General features: G+C 35.7%; 1 protein-coding gene across 11 annotated transcripts in view; it reads left to right on the forward strand.

Moving 5' to 3' along the window:
- The window catches only part of SLC16A7 (solute carrier family 16 member 7), a 160,318-nt gene that overhangs the window by 91,042 nt on the left and 53,387 nt on the right, over window positions 1-15,889 (forward strand). For all 11 annotated transcript variants that reach the window (XM_060025128.1, XM_060025136.1, XM_060025127.1 and 8 more), the window contains 2 exons: window positions 5,540-5,671; window positions 13,015-13,261. In XM_060025128.1, the coding sequence (XP_059881111.1) occupies window positions 13,045-13,261 (217 nt within the window). In that variant the 5' untranslated portion in view covers window positions 5,540-5,671; window positions 13,015-13,044. The remainder of the gene's footprint in view (window positions 1-5,539; window positions 5,672-13,014; window positions 13,262-15,889) is intronic.

Below are 15,889 nucleotides of genomic sequence, written 5' to 3' on the forward strand. Positions count from 1 at the left end.
GGGGGCAGGGGGAGGGGACACAAACATTTTCAGTCTGTAGCATTCCATATCTGGTCTTCTAAAATTCATGTCCTTTGCACACACAAAATATATTCATTCCATCCCAATAGTCCCAAAGATCTTAACTCATTCCAGATTCAACTCAAACTCTGAAGTCCAAAGTCTCATTTGTATCATCTAAATCAGATACGGGTGAGACTTAATGTATGGTTCATTCTGAGGCAAATTGCTCTCCATCTGTGAACCTGTGAAATCTTCCAAATATAATGGTGAGACAGGCTTAGGAGAGACATTCCCATTCCAAAAGGGAGAAATGGGAAAGTAGAAAGGGGTAACAGGTCCCAAGTAAGTTCAAATTCCAACATTAAACCTTAAGGACCAAGAATGATCTTTGACTGGATGCTCTACCTATGGACCCACTGGGGCTGCAGTCTCACCCACACAGCACTCACGGGTATGAGTTCCCTGGCTATGACTTTCCTGGGTTTAAAATCGCATTCCAGTGACCATCCCCAGGGTACACTGGCCATCACCCCAGTTGGGGCTTTCTGTAGTAGCCCCACCCCTGCAGTTCTCTGCCTGGGCTCTGCCCCTGTAGGCTGGGCTCTTGCACCCATAGCTCTCCCTGAGTGAGAGCTCTGCCAGGCATCTTTTGGAATCTAGGTGGATGCAGCTATGCCCCCACGGCTCTTGCACTCTGTACACTGGCTGACAGAGACGATAGGAGAGTGTGGACACTGCCAACGTTCGCCACCTGTGTCCTCCATAGGGGTGGCCACCATGACACCAAACCGCAGCCCATTGGATCTGCACCTGAGGCAGCCAAGGAGCACAGAGCTGGAGTGCAGAGAGCAGAGCCCGTGTTGTGAGGCAGCACCTGGCAGCACACCCTAATGTCCCATAGGTTCAGGCAGCCCCTCCTTTGAATTCACTGTGCCCTTGGGGCCCTTTTACTCTGGGCCTGTGATGGGAGGGGCAGCCCTGATGATTTCTGAATTATCTTTGGGGTTATTCTTCCATTGTTTTCCGCAATAGCTCCTGCTTCTGCTGAGATGGCCGACTAATAATATGAAATGGTGTTTTGTCCATACACTGAGTTTCTTCCAATCATATATGCTCATTCTGTTCAATATGGATGGGCTGAGAGTTGTTCAAATCTTTAAGCTCTGATTAACAATTCTGTCCTTTTGTCAATTCGCTCTTCTCTCATTTTACTGTAAGGCATCAGGAGGAACCAAGGACACTCCTTCAACACTTTGCTTAGAAATAGCTTCAGCTAAATATCCAATTTCATTACTCACAGTTCAACACTAGAACTCGAAGATGAACACAATTCAGCCAAGATTTTTGCCACTGTATAATGAAGATCTCCTTTCTCCCATTATCCTGTAACATATTCCTCATTTACGTCTGAGGCCTCATCAGAATGACCTTTACCCTCTATAGTTCTACCAACATTCTGTTCAGGATTACTTAGGAAAGCTGAGGTTTTCTCTATAGCTCTCCTCTTTTCTTTCTTTGCTCTCACCAGAATTGCCCTTAATGATTGGTCCACTTATGGCCATAGCCTTTTTCTAGCATGCACCTCAAAACTTCTCCAGCTTCTACCCATTACCCAGTTCCAAAGCCGTTTCCACATTCTTAGGTATTTGCTGTAACAGCACCCCATTCCCAGTACCAACTTTTATCTTAGTCTGTTAGGGCCGCTATAACAGAATACTATAGACTAGGTGACTTATAAATAACAGAAATGTAGTTCTTACAGTTATGGGGGCTGGGAAGTCCAAGATCAAGGTGCCAGCAGATTCAGTGTCTGCTTGGGTCCTCTTCCTTATTCTTAGACATCCGTCTTTCAGTGTATCCTCAGTTGGTGGAAGGGGCAAGGGAGCTCTCTGGGGTCTCACTTACAAAGGCACTAATCCCATTCATGAGGGCTTCACTCTGATGACCTAATTGCCTCCCAAAGGCCCCACCTCCAACTATCATTAGGTATCAATGTATGAATTTTGTGGGGGGTGGGGTGGAATATAAGCATTCAGTCTATAGGGTCACATAAAGTATATTACAGGTCCTGGAAATTAGGACATGGACATATCTTTTTGAGGGCCACTATTCAGCTCACTACAACTGCTTTTACACAATTCTAAAAGTATAGTATTATAAATCAGAGGAATTGTCTGATATGGGATATTCATCCAATTCTTCATAAATAATTAGGTGCTGGTTCATATTATTTTTTCTAATTCTCCCATTACAAAAACATCTTCAGTTAGTTTGACCCTTGTTATCAATTAGCATTCTCAGAGTCCTTTAACTACAGCACGAGTTTACACCTAAAAATAGGTTTTGTGTTACTAACATTTTGGGGACTATGCACTATTGATATCTCTGCTGTCTAGCTGTCAAAGTAAATCAGTCGGTAGGATGTAAAAGGTGGCCCACTTTGAAGAATAAAATAACCTCCCAGGATTAGATTCCAATTTGAATTCAATTACATGTTAGAAAAGAAAAGATTTGGTTCTGTTTAATTCCCATTATAAAACTGAGTGAGCTGTCACCTAAACTTAAACATTGTACATTAATTTGATGTTACTGTATCCTTTGTATAAGAAAGAGGGAATGGAGAGCAAAAAGACCAGTTCATTATTCTCTAAGGAACGTACTAATTCCTATAGGTGAAAACATAGTTCACGTTATAGGTAGGATGTGAAACACAGCTCATGCTTTATCTATAGGCTACCTAAAAGAATTTATAGTGAAGGCGGTAGTCTCCAAACATCTATTGATTTAATTTGGGACTTAGTTTGCTAAGTACATTATTTCTGGGCTATTTTGAAGCATAAACTTCTGGATTGCGTAGACTGTTGATAAGGGTTCATAAAATTGATACAGCCTGGTTAGATTTAGGAAGTTGAAGAATTATTATTCACCAAGTATATAAAGGCACATTCTGATATTCTGTACAACTGAATGAGAAAAGGGCCTTGAATATAGCACTAGGATCTAAGCATTGACCATCACTTCAATAGTTCCTTTACTCCTTTGTCCTACACCTTCTTCTCCATAGATTAATCAACCCATATTGATTTCTAGAAGGGAAGGCACAATTCTTGGGCTTCAGCACATCCTACCACATAAAGTTTTTGAAAAACACTTGAAGCAGACAGATGTTTTCGGTAGTCATCAAGCCACCTTTTTGTTAACGACAATGATATAGTCTATATACTCAAAAACATTATAGAAAGGACATGTAAATAAGCTGGAATAATGATGCATTTTCTAAAGACTTTGAAGGATAGTTGGCATTTAGTATTCCAAAGAACAGGTATTTGAATTCTGATGGACAAGACAGACAAGCATATGTGCAAGAATAGAAATTTGGAAATTCACCATAAAAATAAAACAGAAGGAGTATATTTATAAGCAGGAAGAGCAGCCTCCAAGTTGGTGTGTTAAGGTGGAATCAGTAACAATGGGCCTAACAGAAAGATACTAGTCATGGTATCAGTGTGATCACTTATTGAATATTACACTTTGGAAAAATCTCTTCGTACCTCCGATTCCTTATGCTCTTATCTATAAATGTGATTAAAAATACCACTTCCTCTTAGTTCGTGGGATTATGATAACTAATGGAATCTTTTTAAAAAACTGAAAGCTCTAAAGCATTTTTTAAGTTCCCTGTTATAAGTAAAACCCATCATAAAACATGTGGCATATATGTGAATTGCTAACAAACCAAATTATTGATAGCTGATACCACAGCCCAGCTTCTAGCTATAGTAATTAACACTGCTTTTGTAGGGGAGAATAAGCTTTAAGCTTTATGCCTACTTGGATTCAGTCTCCAAAATTGTTTCTTTCCTGAATTAAAGGAAAGCTTTCCTATATTAAGGATTGTTGTTTCTTCTCTTGGTTTTTTCATCAGACACACAAATTTTAAAACACTGACTTTCATTTTTAAAACTAAGGACCAATCTATGCACTGTACGAGTTTATTTGCCTAAATGTGTATAAAAATATGATAGTTTAATAGGTATTGAGAAAGAGATGTAAAATAGATTAATATAGTTATAACTATCACAGAGGATTCCTGGATTGTTGGCCAATTTGTTGAAAAAACCTCTGGTTGGTCTTTCTGGAGGAAACTAGACCAGTCAGGTTAATAAAGCTCTGTGACGATTGTGTAGAAATGTTGGTGAGCATTTAAAATGTGGCCTTGTCATGTTCGCTTGTTCTGGCCCCTATGCTGACCTCCGTGAACCATGATGATAATTAAGCATAGATGGAGGGTCGGAGCCCAGTTGTCAGGAATGCCTGAGGCTTTCCTCTGAGGCTTTGCCCTACACTCCAGGCAACTCTCTCTGCCAGAGGGAACTGACAGAAAATGTATTTCCTCCAAATATAAGAAGCGTTTTCTGCATTTGGATGGGCCGGTCACTTGTGGTAGGGTGGAGCTACCACCCTTAAATTCCTCGGCTTAAAAAACTCACAAAGGCTCCCAAGCCTCTTGGTAGGTCCAGAGCAGAATGTAAGCCTCTTCTCCCTGCTGTTATCCCAGATGTAGGAGACCTACTGAGTGTGAACTCTCCATTCCTAGCATAAGTTAAAACTTTAATTCCGGCCTTATCTATTTCTCAGATTTTATCCATGACTTTCTAATTCCACTACTAATCTTCATTCTAATCCCCACCCTCAGTTTCTCACTGACTAGGCAACTAGATCACAGGCTTTCCTCATCCTCTCATACAGACGTCATTTGGCCTGGTGGTTGCATCGACTTCAACACTTTAGGATAAGTGGCCCTGGATGCAAGGCAGGCAACTGGGTATTTAACTGACAGAGTTAACTTTTCCTTAGCTTTGATCTCGGCAAAGGAATGCTTGACCCAAGCAAAATAAACCCTAAGTACTAGCATCTGTATACTCAGTACCAGATTTAAGTTGAAATAAAGGCATTTGATGTATTAGGGAGATTTATTAGCATATTCATCTATCACACAGATCTGATTAAGACATTTGGTTTCTAAATCATAAGATTTCTAAAATACTTTTTGTTTCATTTGCATGACTCAGTGTGTCTCATTGTAAGGCATGTATATTATTGATAGTGTTTCTAATAACTCTCTTTTAAATTTTATATTTATTTCCATTGTCAATAGATATTTTATGAGTTGAATTTTAGAGCAAATTATTTAAATGAGTATAGGGAATTATTTGAGTGACAGCTAATGAATGCCAGTAAATTTCCTTCTCACAATGGTAGATATGTAATTTACCGTTATTTATTAAAAATAAAACTAATCTTCATTTCATACTTCTAATTTTTTTTCTCCTGCACACATTTCATCATTGTGTTCATACCTAATAATTCAATCAATAGATTGACAAATATATATGCACATATATATATATATATATTCAATTTTGTTAATTATTAAAACAGGGTCAAAATTTATTGGATGAATTAAAGGTAGTGACCCTAATGAGGCTTCTGGACCTCAATTATATATGTAACGCCTGTTTTTCTATTTCTTTAGATAATCCAGAGTCTGCTCTACCTCTCTTCGTTTGTATTGCCTTCAAATATCACACTTCAAGCAATAGTGACAAGGTTTAACAATATCACACATAATCCAAAGAAATCTGTTCAAGAGAGCATCTGTCAACAGGTAAAATTATACTTTTCACTCTGTTTTTCTTGATTATGCCCACAAATAAAAGGAACAAGACACGACAGACATAAGTTGTATAAAATATTACAGAATTGTGCACAGGAAAATAACGTGAGGCCAATGAGTGTATATGAATTGGGTCTGAACTATTGGTTAACTCAAGAGTTGTTAATAATGAACAGGTGATAATCTTGGAAGTGGCATTTTTCAAGGGTTAATTGATTTTGGTCTACTCTGCAATGATTCAGCTAAGAGATTGTAAGATGTCAATTTAAATGGAAGAAGCAAGACAGCTGGAGATAAGGAAGTGAAGAGGTATCTGAGTGGTGACTTGCAACCAGGAGGATGCAATTATAATTAAAATCAAGTAAATATGCTGGAGAAAGAGTATAAAAGATCATATATTGAGATAAACCGGTGAACTATGAAAAAATAATACAGAAAACAAAGTATTGAGGAAAAAATAACTCCATCATATAATGCTTTTTTAAAGGCCACTTCACTTTTCTATGAGCATAGATTTCTGTCTATAAAATGGAAATCCCAACATTAACCTAGATCATTAGTAAATTTCAATAGTAATAACATGATTTGAATATTAGTAAACTTCAATATTTATATTGATATAATGATTTTAAAATAATGGATTTAAGATTATTTAGAAATGTTATTTATGATTTGTGAAATGGCTGAAAAATGAATCATCCAGTTGTATTTCTAAGTGTTTACTCCAGAATATAGAGGTGATAAAAGGTACAATAGTTTAAAATCATAAATTAATAATGAAAGATGTTTTAGATTCCTTTATGCAAGCAGGAAAATCGCAGAATGAGGACTTTAAACCTCATGATAGTTTTTATACTCTGATAATACAACAAAAAGTAGTTTACCCCTTACAAGTGCCATTTGGTATTTCTTTAGTATTATTCTAGATTTATTTGATTTCCACGCAATAAGAAATTTGTCTACTTTAAAAATATAGTAACAAAATTCAATAATATATAAATTCAGATTATTTAGACAACTTTCAAAGACCGAGTGCTATTTTCAGCTGGTTTAGCCAATACATACAATCTGTCTCTTTCCTCCTCTGTCTTCCTTAAGTATTATACTTTTTAAAAGATGCTATTTCTGGGCTTCCCTGGTGGCGCAGTGGTTGAGAGTCTGCCTGCCGATGCAGGGGACACGGGTTCGTGCCCCGGTCCGGGAAGATCCCACATGCCGTGGAGCGGCTGGGCCTGTGAGCCATGGCCGCTGAGCCTGCGCATCCGGAGCCTGTGCTCCGCAACGGAAGAGGCCACAACAGTGAGAGGCCCGCGTACCGCAAGAAAATAAAAAATAAAAATAAATTAAAAAAAAAAGATGCTATTTCCAGTGCTCATATGCTGTAAATCCATCATGTTGGATTAACTGATGACCAAAGAGAAACCAAATTACATAGCTAGATGATAGATAGATAGATAGGCAAATTTTTATTGTTTCCAATAAGGCAAAAATGATTACAAAAGTAGACCATAAACATTCTGAAGACATTCAAATCTTTTCAAAATCATTCTTTGACAAGGTACGGTGTTTTGGATCGATCTGAACAGTTGGCATCTGTAGAATATTAATGAGCTTACAGAAGGTCCCTGCTGTGATGTGTCCATTTTTGAATAGGATGTACACTGTGTGCATTATTTGTCTGTGGTGAAAGCTTCTCATTTGACCTTAATGCTATAGTTTTCCTGGGTAGGTTTCTAACATACAAATGTATCCATGGAGAGAATTTTTCAAGTTATTTTCTTACAGTCTTGAAAATCGTCTTTGACTCTTTTGACCCATAAGAATATTTTAGACATGCAGAGAAGACATAATAAAAAATACCTAGTTTTTTTTTTCTTGTTTCCTCTTCTAAATACATTAACCAAGAGTATTATTTCTAATTCTATTTATGTAATTTTAAGAGTCAGCAGTGATTAGTGAAATCCAGTCCCTGACATTATTGTTTTACTTGGGTCTAGTTTCCAATATTTCCTGAGGTTTAGTCTTATTTGAAAGATAGGTACAGCATCTTACAGGGCTTTTGTGGAAATTTAACTGAGCAAATAAATATTTAATAAGCACTTAGCAAGAGTACTCAATATTTGAGTCAGAGATCCCTTTATTCATTTTTGTATACCTATAGATTAGGTTATAGGTTAATTCGATTATAATACATTTAAATCAGTAAGGTAAGAGACAAGCAATTTGAACTTTTGAAACTATTCCATCTAATTAATGTCACTATATCTAGAGCCATACTGTCTGTGTGTGTGTAGTCAGAGAGAAGTAACTTGTTATCATGCTTTTATTGTATCTTCTTGGAAAAATAAAATGGATTTGCCTTGCCTCTACCATTTAAAACTTTTTAAATTAAAAACATTTCTATTCACAGTCCCTAATAAAAAGGTAGATGCCTTTGTCACTTCTACCCCAACTTCTGAAACAATAATTTGAGGTGGCTTTCCAAACAGCACTTCTAAATGTATGGGTAAAAAAACAGATGTAAATGGATATAAAAAGAAAAAACGGGAGGGAGAAGATACTTTCTCTGTAAATCATGGTGGCAATTGAAGACTTTATTTGATAGTATTTTATTCTGGTTTATACTTTTGCATTTTCCATATTTTGTAAAAATTGGAATGCGCCACTTATCTAATCAAAACAAGAAAAAGAACTTAAAGACAAATAATAAAAAATAATAATGAAAAAGCAGTATATACAATTAGATCTGTATGATCTATATGATTACAATATTATTTAAATTCATCAGAAATATAGGAATATAGAAAAATAATGAAAAGAGATATGCAAAATTGCTAATAATATTGTGTAAGGTTAGTGTGATTATGTACAATTTCTTTCTTTTCTTGGTTTTCTAATGGTATTCTATTACAGGGATCAGCAAACAATAAACCTTGGTCTAATTTGTAAATAAAAGTTTATTAGAACATCCACACCCATTTTTTTATAGTATTGTCTGTGGCTGCTTTTGCACTAAAACTAGTTATGAGAGAGACCATACAGCCTGCAGAGCATAAAATATTTATTATCTCACCCATTACAGGAAATGTTTGCTGATTCTTACTTTATAACTATATCAATGTTATAAAGTGAATAAAATAAAATAAAATGTAATTGTTGATCTAATTCAAAAATAGAATAGAACCTTTACCACAATTATCCAAAAGGAGAAATAAAAGAAGGCAATAGAAAAAGCCATAGATATGCCAACAACCTACGCGAGGATTATTCCATTCCTTGGTTCAGCATTAAACTGGAAGGAAAATCCAGAACTATAAGTATCAGTTAACGAGATCGGGACAAACAAATGGTGATTAAGTACTCGAAATCCTAGTCAGAGCAATTAGGCAAGAAAAAGAAACCAACATCCAAATTTAAATGGAAGAAGTAAAATTGTCTGTTTGCAGATGACTTGACCTTATATTATAGAAAACCCTAAAGACTCCACCAAAAAACTGTTAGAACTAATCGACAAATTCAGTAAAGTTGCAGGATACAAAACCAATATTTAAAAATCAATTGTGTTTCTAAGCACTAACAATGAATTATTGGAGAGAGAAATTAAGATAACAATTTCATTTACAATAGCATCAGAAAGAATAAAATACTTAAGACTACATTGAACCAAATAGGTGAAAGATCTATACACTGAAAATTATAACACTGATGAAAGAAATTGAAGACAGAAACAAATGGAAGGCTATTCCGTGCTCATTAATTGGAAGAATTAATATTGTTAAAATGTTCATACTACCCAAAGCAATCTACAGATGCAATGCAATCCTTATCAAAATTCCAATGACCTTTTTTGCAGAAATAGAACAATCAATCCTAAAGTTCATATGGAGCCACAAAAGGCCCCGAATAGCCAACCAATCTTGAGAAAGAACAGCTGGAGGTATCACACTCCTTGATTTCTAACTCTATTACCAAACTAATAAAAACAGACACATAGATCAGTGAAACAGGATAGAGAGCCAAGAAATAAATCCATGTATTTTGTCAATTAATTTTTGACAAAGGTGCCAAGAATATACAATGGGGAAAAGACAGCATCTTAAATAAATGGTGCTGGAAAAATTGGATATCCACATGCAAAAGAATGAAACTGAACCCCCATCTTACACTATACACAAAAATCAACTCAAAATGGATTAAAGACTTGAACACGACCTGAAACCATAAAATTCCTAGAAGAAAATATAGGGGGTAAGCTCCTTGACATTGGCCTTGGTGATGATTTTTTTGGATTTAACATCAAAAAGCAAAGGCAACAAATGCAAAAATAAACAAGTGAGACTGCTAAATGAAAGCTAAACTAAAAGCTTTCTGCACGGCAAATTGTCCACAACATGAAAAGGCAGCCTATGAAATGGAAAAAAATACATGTAAACCACATATCCAATAAGAGGTTAATATCTAAAATATACAAGGAACTCATACAACTCAATAGCAAAAAACACAAATAACCCAATTTTAAAATGGGCAAAGGACCTGAATAGATATTTTTCTAAACGAGATATATAAAAGGCCAACAGGTACATGAAAAGGTGCTTAACGTCACTAATCATTAGGGAAATGAAAGTCAAAACCAAAATGAGATATTACCTCATACCTGTTAGAATGGCTATTATCAAAAAGACAAGCAATAGCAAATACTGGCAAGAATGTAGAGAAAACAGAAGCTTTTATGCTGTTGGTGGGAGTGTAAACTGTTTCAGCCTCTATGGAAAAAAGTTTGGAGGTTCTTCAAAAAATTAAAAATAGAACTACCATATGATTGAGCAGTTCTACTTCTGGGTACATATACAAAGGAAAGGGAATCATTATCTCGAAGAGATATCTGTATTCCCATGTTCACTGAAGCATTACTCATGGTAGCCAAGATATGGAAACAAACTAAGTGTCCATTGACAGATGAATGGATAAAGAAATGTATACACACACACACACACACAGCAAAATATTATTCAGCTTTAAAAAATGATGAAATCCTGCCATTTGGGACAACATGGATGAAACTGGAGAGCATTATGCTAAGTGAAATAAGCTAGACAGAGAAAGACAAATTCTACATAATAACACTGTAGAGATGGAGAGAGGATGGTAAAAGTGTACAAACTTTCAGTTATAAGATGAATAAGTTCTCGGGATCTAATGTGTAATATGGTATCTATAGTTGATAATATTGTACTGTATAATTGAGATTTGCTAAGAAAGTAGAATATGAATTGTTCATACCAAAAAAAGTAAATATATGGGGTGATAGATGTATTGATTAATTTGATTGTGGGAATCCTTTCATAATGTATATGTATATCAAATCATGTTACACATTAAATATATTATACTTTTATTTGTCAATTATACCTCAGTAGAGCTGAAAAAAACTCAAGAAAAAAAATGTGATTAAAGCTGAATGTCTCAGAACTTCCTTGCAGATATGTCTGACTCACATAATGTAAAATAAGCATATTAATCTTCAGCCCTGTTATCTGTTAATTGCAGATTATATCGATTTCCCTCCATCTATGAAATACTGTAAAATATTATGTTAAAAAGGCTTAAGTATATTTGCCAAAATTAACATTCAGAAAAAGAGTGAAGGTAATAGTTGTCTGCATTGTTACTTCCATTCTAATACTCATCATCATAGTATTTATTCTAGGGAAACGGTGCTCTACCTATTTTAAGTTTCATTTTTATCATTTTGCCTATATGAGTTTCTGAAGGCAAAGTCCTTGGGTAGAACTATGGACAAATTAGAAAACTTTAAAGAATGTTTTCACTCAAAATATGGAAGGTGCGTATAGAAGATCACCAAAAATATCTTAGACACAGTTTGACATCAAACAAAAATTAAACCTCTCTGTCTGTTCATAGATACCTGTTTAGTTTTTTTGGTAGGTTTCCTGAATTAGTGGCAAATTTAGCTTTTATTTGCTTATTTTCTATATTGTCTTACCAAACAGACAAGCGTTTCCTTTTTCCTCTACATTCCAATTGAAAAATATTCACAAATGGAATGAGAGTAGTAAAAGGAAGATGCTGAGAAATATTGGCGATTACAGCTAAAGACCAAGCAAGCAGCATCGCTCTACAAAGGAACATTGATGTTAGGGAACCAAGATTTTTTTAATTCAATTTCAGTTGTATTAAGCTATTTGTGATCATTTCTTCCACAAGAGAGTGGGTGCTCTGTACCATAAAGCTAGCAGTTAAGTGTTCCTAGGCATATCCAAAAAGAAAGTCCTTTTCTTTGAATAAAAATAACATACCATCCATTTGATTGGGAGCGTATCATTGCTATGAAGAATTCGTAAAATGTATCATTCATAAAATGATAGGTATCACCAGTTTTGGAAGTGCATTAAAATTAATTCATTAGAATCACACAATTTCTAATCCTATAATTTTAGAAAATAGATCTATGCTAAAATGTCTTTAAGTATTGTCAATTATTAAAAGTGGAGGACTTCCCTCGTGGCTCAGTGGTTAAGAATCCTCCTGCCAATACAGGGGACAAGGGTTTGAGCCCTGGTCCGGGAAGATCCCACATGCTGCGGAGCAACTAAGCCCGTGCGCCACAACTACTGAGCCTGAGCTCTATAGCCCACGAGCGACAACTACTGAGCCCACGTGCCACAACTACTGAAGTCCGCGCCCCTAGAGCCCACGCTCCACAACAGGAGAAGCCACCGCAATGAGAAGCCTGCGCACGGCAACGAAGAGTAGCCCCCACCCACCACAACTAGAGAAAGCCCGCGCGCAGCAACAAAGACCCTACGCAGCCAAAAATAAATACATAAATAATTTTTTTTAAAGTGGAAAAATTCTAAAATATGCTTACTATTTAATTCTGTGAAATTCATCAGATGTAATGTAAGGTCTTCTTAACCTTTGTATAGAAAATCTTAAATGTTTCGGATTAAGAAATTATTCTAAGTGATGACAGCTTCATTTATCTTAGAAATCAGACTGAGATAGCTTTTGTTTTTTGGTTGGTACTTTAGTATAATCTGAATTCTTAACGTCTCTTTGAGTAATTGTTGTTTCCATAAACAAAATGCTTTCAATTTTTAACCCATAAGAAAGTTACATACCTCACTCCAATTTTTTGGTTAATTTTCTGATAACTTTCTGAGTACCAGAGTATTAAAAATATTTACGAAAAAATTACATAGTTGTAGTTAATAGAATAAAAATATAATAATAATATTATTTTGATAACTACCAAGAGTGATTTATGAAAATGGAAATATGGCTTAAACTGTTATTTCATTTTTTTAATGCAGGTTACTTGAATTCCAAATAGAGGAGTGGAAATGCCACCCCCAGCAGGCTCCCCACCGCCGCATCCACCTCCTGATGGAGGATGGGGCTGGGTAGTGGTTGGAGCAGCTTTTATCTCCATTGGATTTTCATATGCATTTCCCAAAGCTGTCACAGTTTTCTTCAAAGAAATTCAGCTAATATTCAACACTACCTACAGTGAAATAGCATGGATATCATCCACTATGCTAGCTGTTATGTACGCAGGAGGTAAGGTTCTTTGGACTAAATACAATTCTGGTTTAAGAAAGCAATTGCTCCATGCCACAGTATTTTACATGTAGTGCCTTGGTACATTAAAGCCCTGTTTTCATATTATCCTCACTTAAAACCAACCAGAAGTATAATTAGGACTGAAGTTTTAGTGATTTTAGTAATTCAACATCTTAAACTATTCACTTTATTCTGAGTCTTACTAGAGTATTTATTTGAATGAGGATGTCTTTGCACAAACTAAGATTTATTAAATTATGGAATTTTCAAGGGTGGTACCTTTCCATTTAATTTGGAATAGAGTCTATACTATAATGGTAGTATCATTTCCTAATATTGCTACAGTTGCTTTTTTCTGAATGAAACTCAAGTTGCTGACAATCTATAAGCCTAGAAAGTAATTCACTTTAAGTTGCAAAATAGAGTGTTATCATGTACGTTCTGGATCCATTCAAGTTCGTGTGAATAAAATAATTCCTTATCTCTGTAGTACTTACTAAATATGACATTTTTTAATTTAAATGGTTGCCTGACGATTATCTTGTTACATTCCATGTTCAAATGAGGGTATGATGCATAAGGAATAATGAATAAGCAAGTACCGTATCACTTCTGTTAAAAATTATTGGAATTATTAGTTCATTGCTATGTCACCTATCTGCTTGAAATCAATCCTTACAGCAGACCAGACTGTCTACAGTTTTCTTTTAGTCACTACTTAAAATATTTAGATTTTAGGGTTTTCATTTTAGATTTTTAGGGTTTTCATTTTCAGCTGGATATTTGACTTTAAGATACAGATATACACTCGGAATATAAGCACTTAAAGAAATTATACAAATCATCTTTCAATGTCTTACTTTACAGGTGAGGATAATATGGTTCGTAGTGATGGGGATATACCGTTAGGAGCAATATCCAATGCATGTTCATATTTACTTTCAGTTAAGGCCTCTCTAAATGCTTGCTATGTGTCATATGACCTGATTCTTTTAACATTCTGTGAAATAAGAATTACTTCTTTCCATTATATAGCCAAGGAGATAGAAAGATAAAGTACTTTTCCCAGGTCAAGCAGCTCATTAGTGGCAGATAGAAATTGAGACCCCACACGTGTAATCACTCTGCTCTTTGGCCTTTCTCTTACCTCCATAAAGTAAGTGGCAGAGCCAGGTCTGTGCAAGGCCTTCCACAAACCTGATTTAGGTACTGCCCCACCAAGGTCGTTTGTTTAGTGACATAATAATTATTCTTTAGGGTATTATCTTTTTATTGTACTGCCAAGGTAAAAATTTGATCCCCAAATAATCCTGCGTGCGTGTGTGTGTGTGTGTGTTAGTGGGTATTTTCTACTTTCTGTATGTCAGTGATTTTACGTTAATCCACTGTATGTCTCCATTACCTTTTTGGTTAGGTTAAATTGATGCATTTCTGTTCCTGGACCAAAAGGTAACTTTAAAGTGCTATTTGGATATGTCAGTGAAAACCTTTGCTTTTAAAACACTTTCTGAGATTCTCCACTAGACAGTTGCTTTAAAGGTCGTACCTGTGTTATCTCTGATGACTGCAGAAACAGTAGATACTGTACGCTGGTCATATGACGTTCTTCCACTCCCAAGCTGGCTCTAAAAGGAGGCTTAGAATGAAGAACAACGTAATTACTTTTCTCAAACCAATAAATCTCAATGCCAAATTATAAGTAAGTAAATATATATTTATCATTAAATAACTGTTTTTATTTTATTTGTGCTCTGATTTTCCCATTTTTAATACATACAATATAAACGTTAAAAAACACAAAAGAGAAGTTTTTTGAAGTTCATCAAGAAAACTTTAGTTTGGTAAAATAGCAATTTAGAAAAAACTGCCTTAAAATGTTTAGGGTAATAGATGAATAAAATAGGTATAAATTAAAGATCCACGGGGATTTTGTATCTAGTTGTTTTAAGAAAGCAATGCTAGACACATGACAATACTTAGTACGTAGTGATTGAAGTTGATAATATCTAGGTGAGTTCTGAGTAAGTAGTTGGAAAAAGTGCTTAGAGTCCTTACTCATTAGACCTGAGGCATTTTGTACATCATCTCTGCTATGGAGAAGAGTCATCAGAAATTCACCTACCCTTTGGTCTTTCCCTTAAAAGTAGAAAAGTAGGGCTTCCCTCGTGGCGCAGTGGTTGAGAGTCAGCCTGCCGATGCAGGGGACACGGGTTCGTGCCCCGGTCTGGGAAGGTCCTACATACCGCAGAGCGGCTGGGCCCGTGAGCCATGGCCGCTGAGCCTGCGCGTCCGGAGCCTGTGTTCCGCAATGGGAGGGGCCACAACAGTTAAAGGCCCGCGTACCGCAAAAAAAAAAAAAAAAAAAAAGTAGAAAAGTAATTCCAGGTCCATTGCCTGCTGGATAGAACAGTTACTACCTGCCATGTCCACTGTTGCATGGAGAACTCATACACTTACATGGTTTGTTGGAAATAACATCCATGTCTTACCTTGATAATTAGTTTTTAATTTTTCTAACAAGAAATATTGGTACATTTAAAACTGTAATCTCATTATGAAATCAATTCCCCTTATGTGGGTGCAGATAATTTTTTTCAGAAACATAGTAACTATTTAAAACAAAAA

This window comes from Delphinus delphis, chromosome 11 (genome assembly GCF_949987515.2).
Source record: "Delphinus delphis chromosome 11, mDelDel1.2, whole genome shotgun sequence".
In the NCBI taxonomy this organism is placed as follows: domain Eukaryota; kingdom Metazoa; phylum Chordata; class Mammalia; order Artiodactyla; family Delphinidae; genus Delphinus; species Delphinus delphis.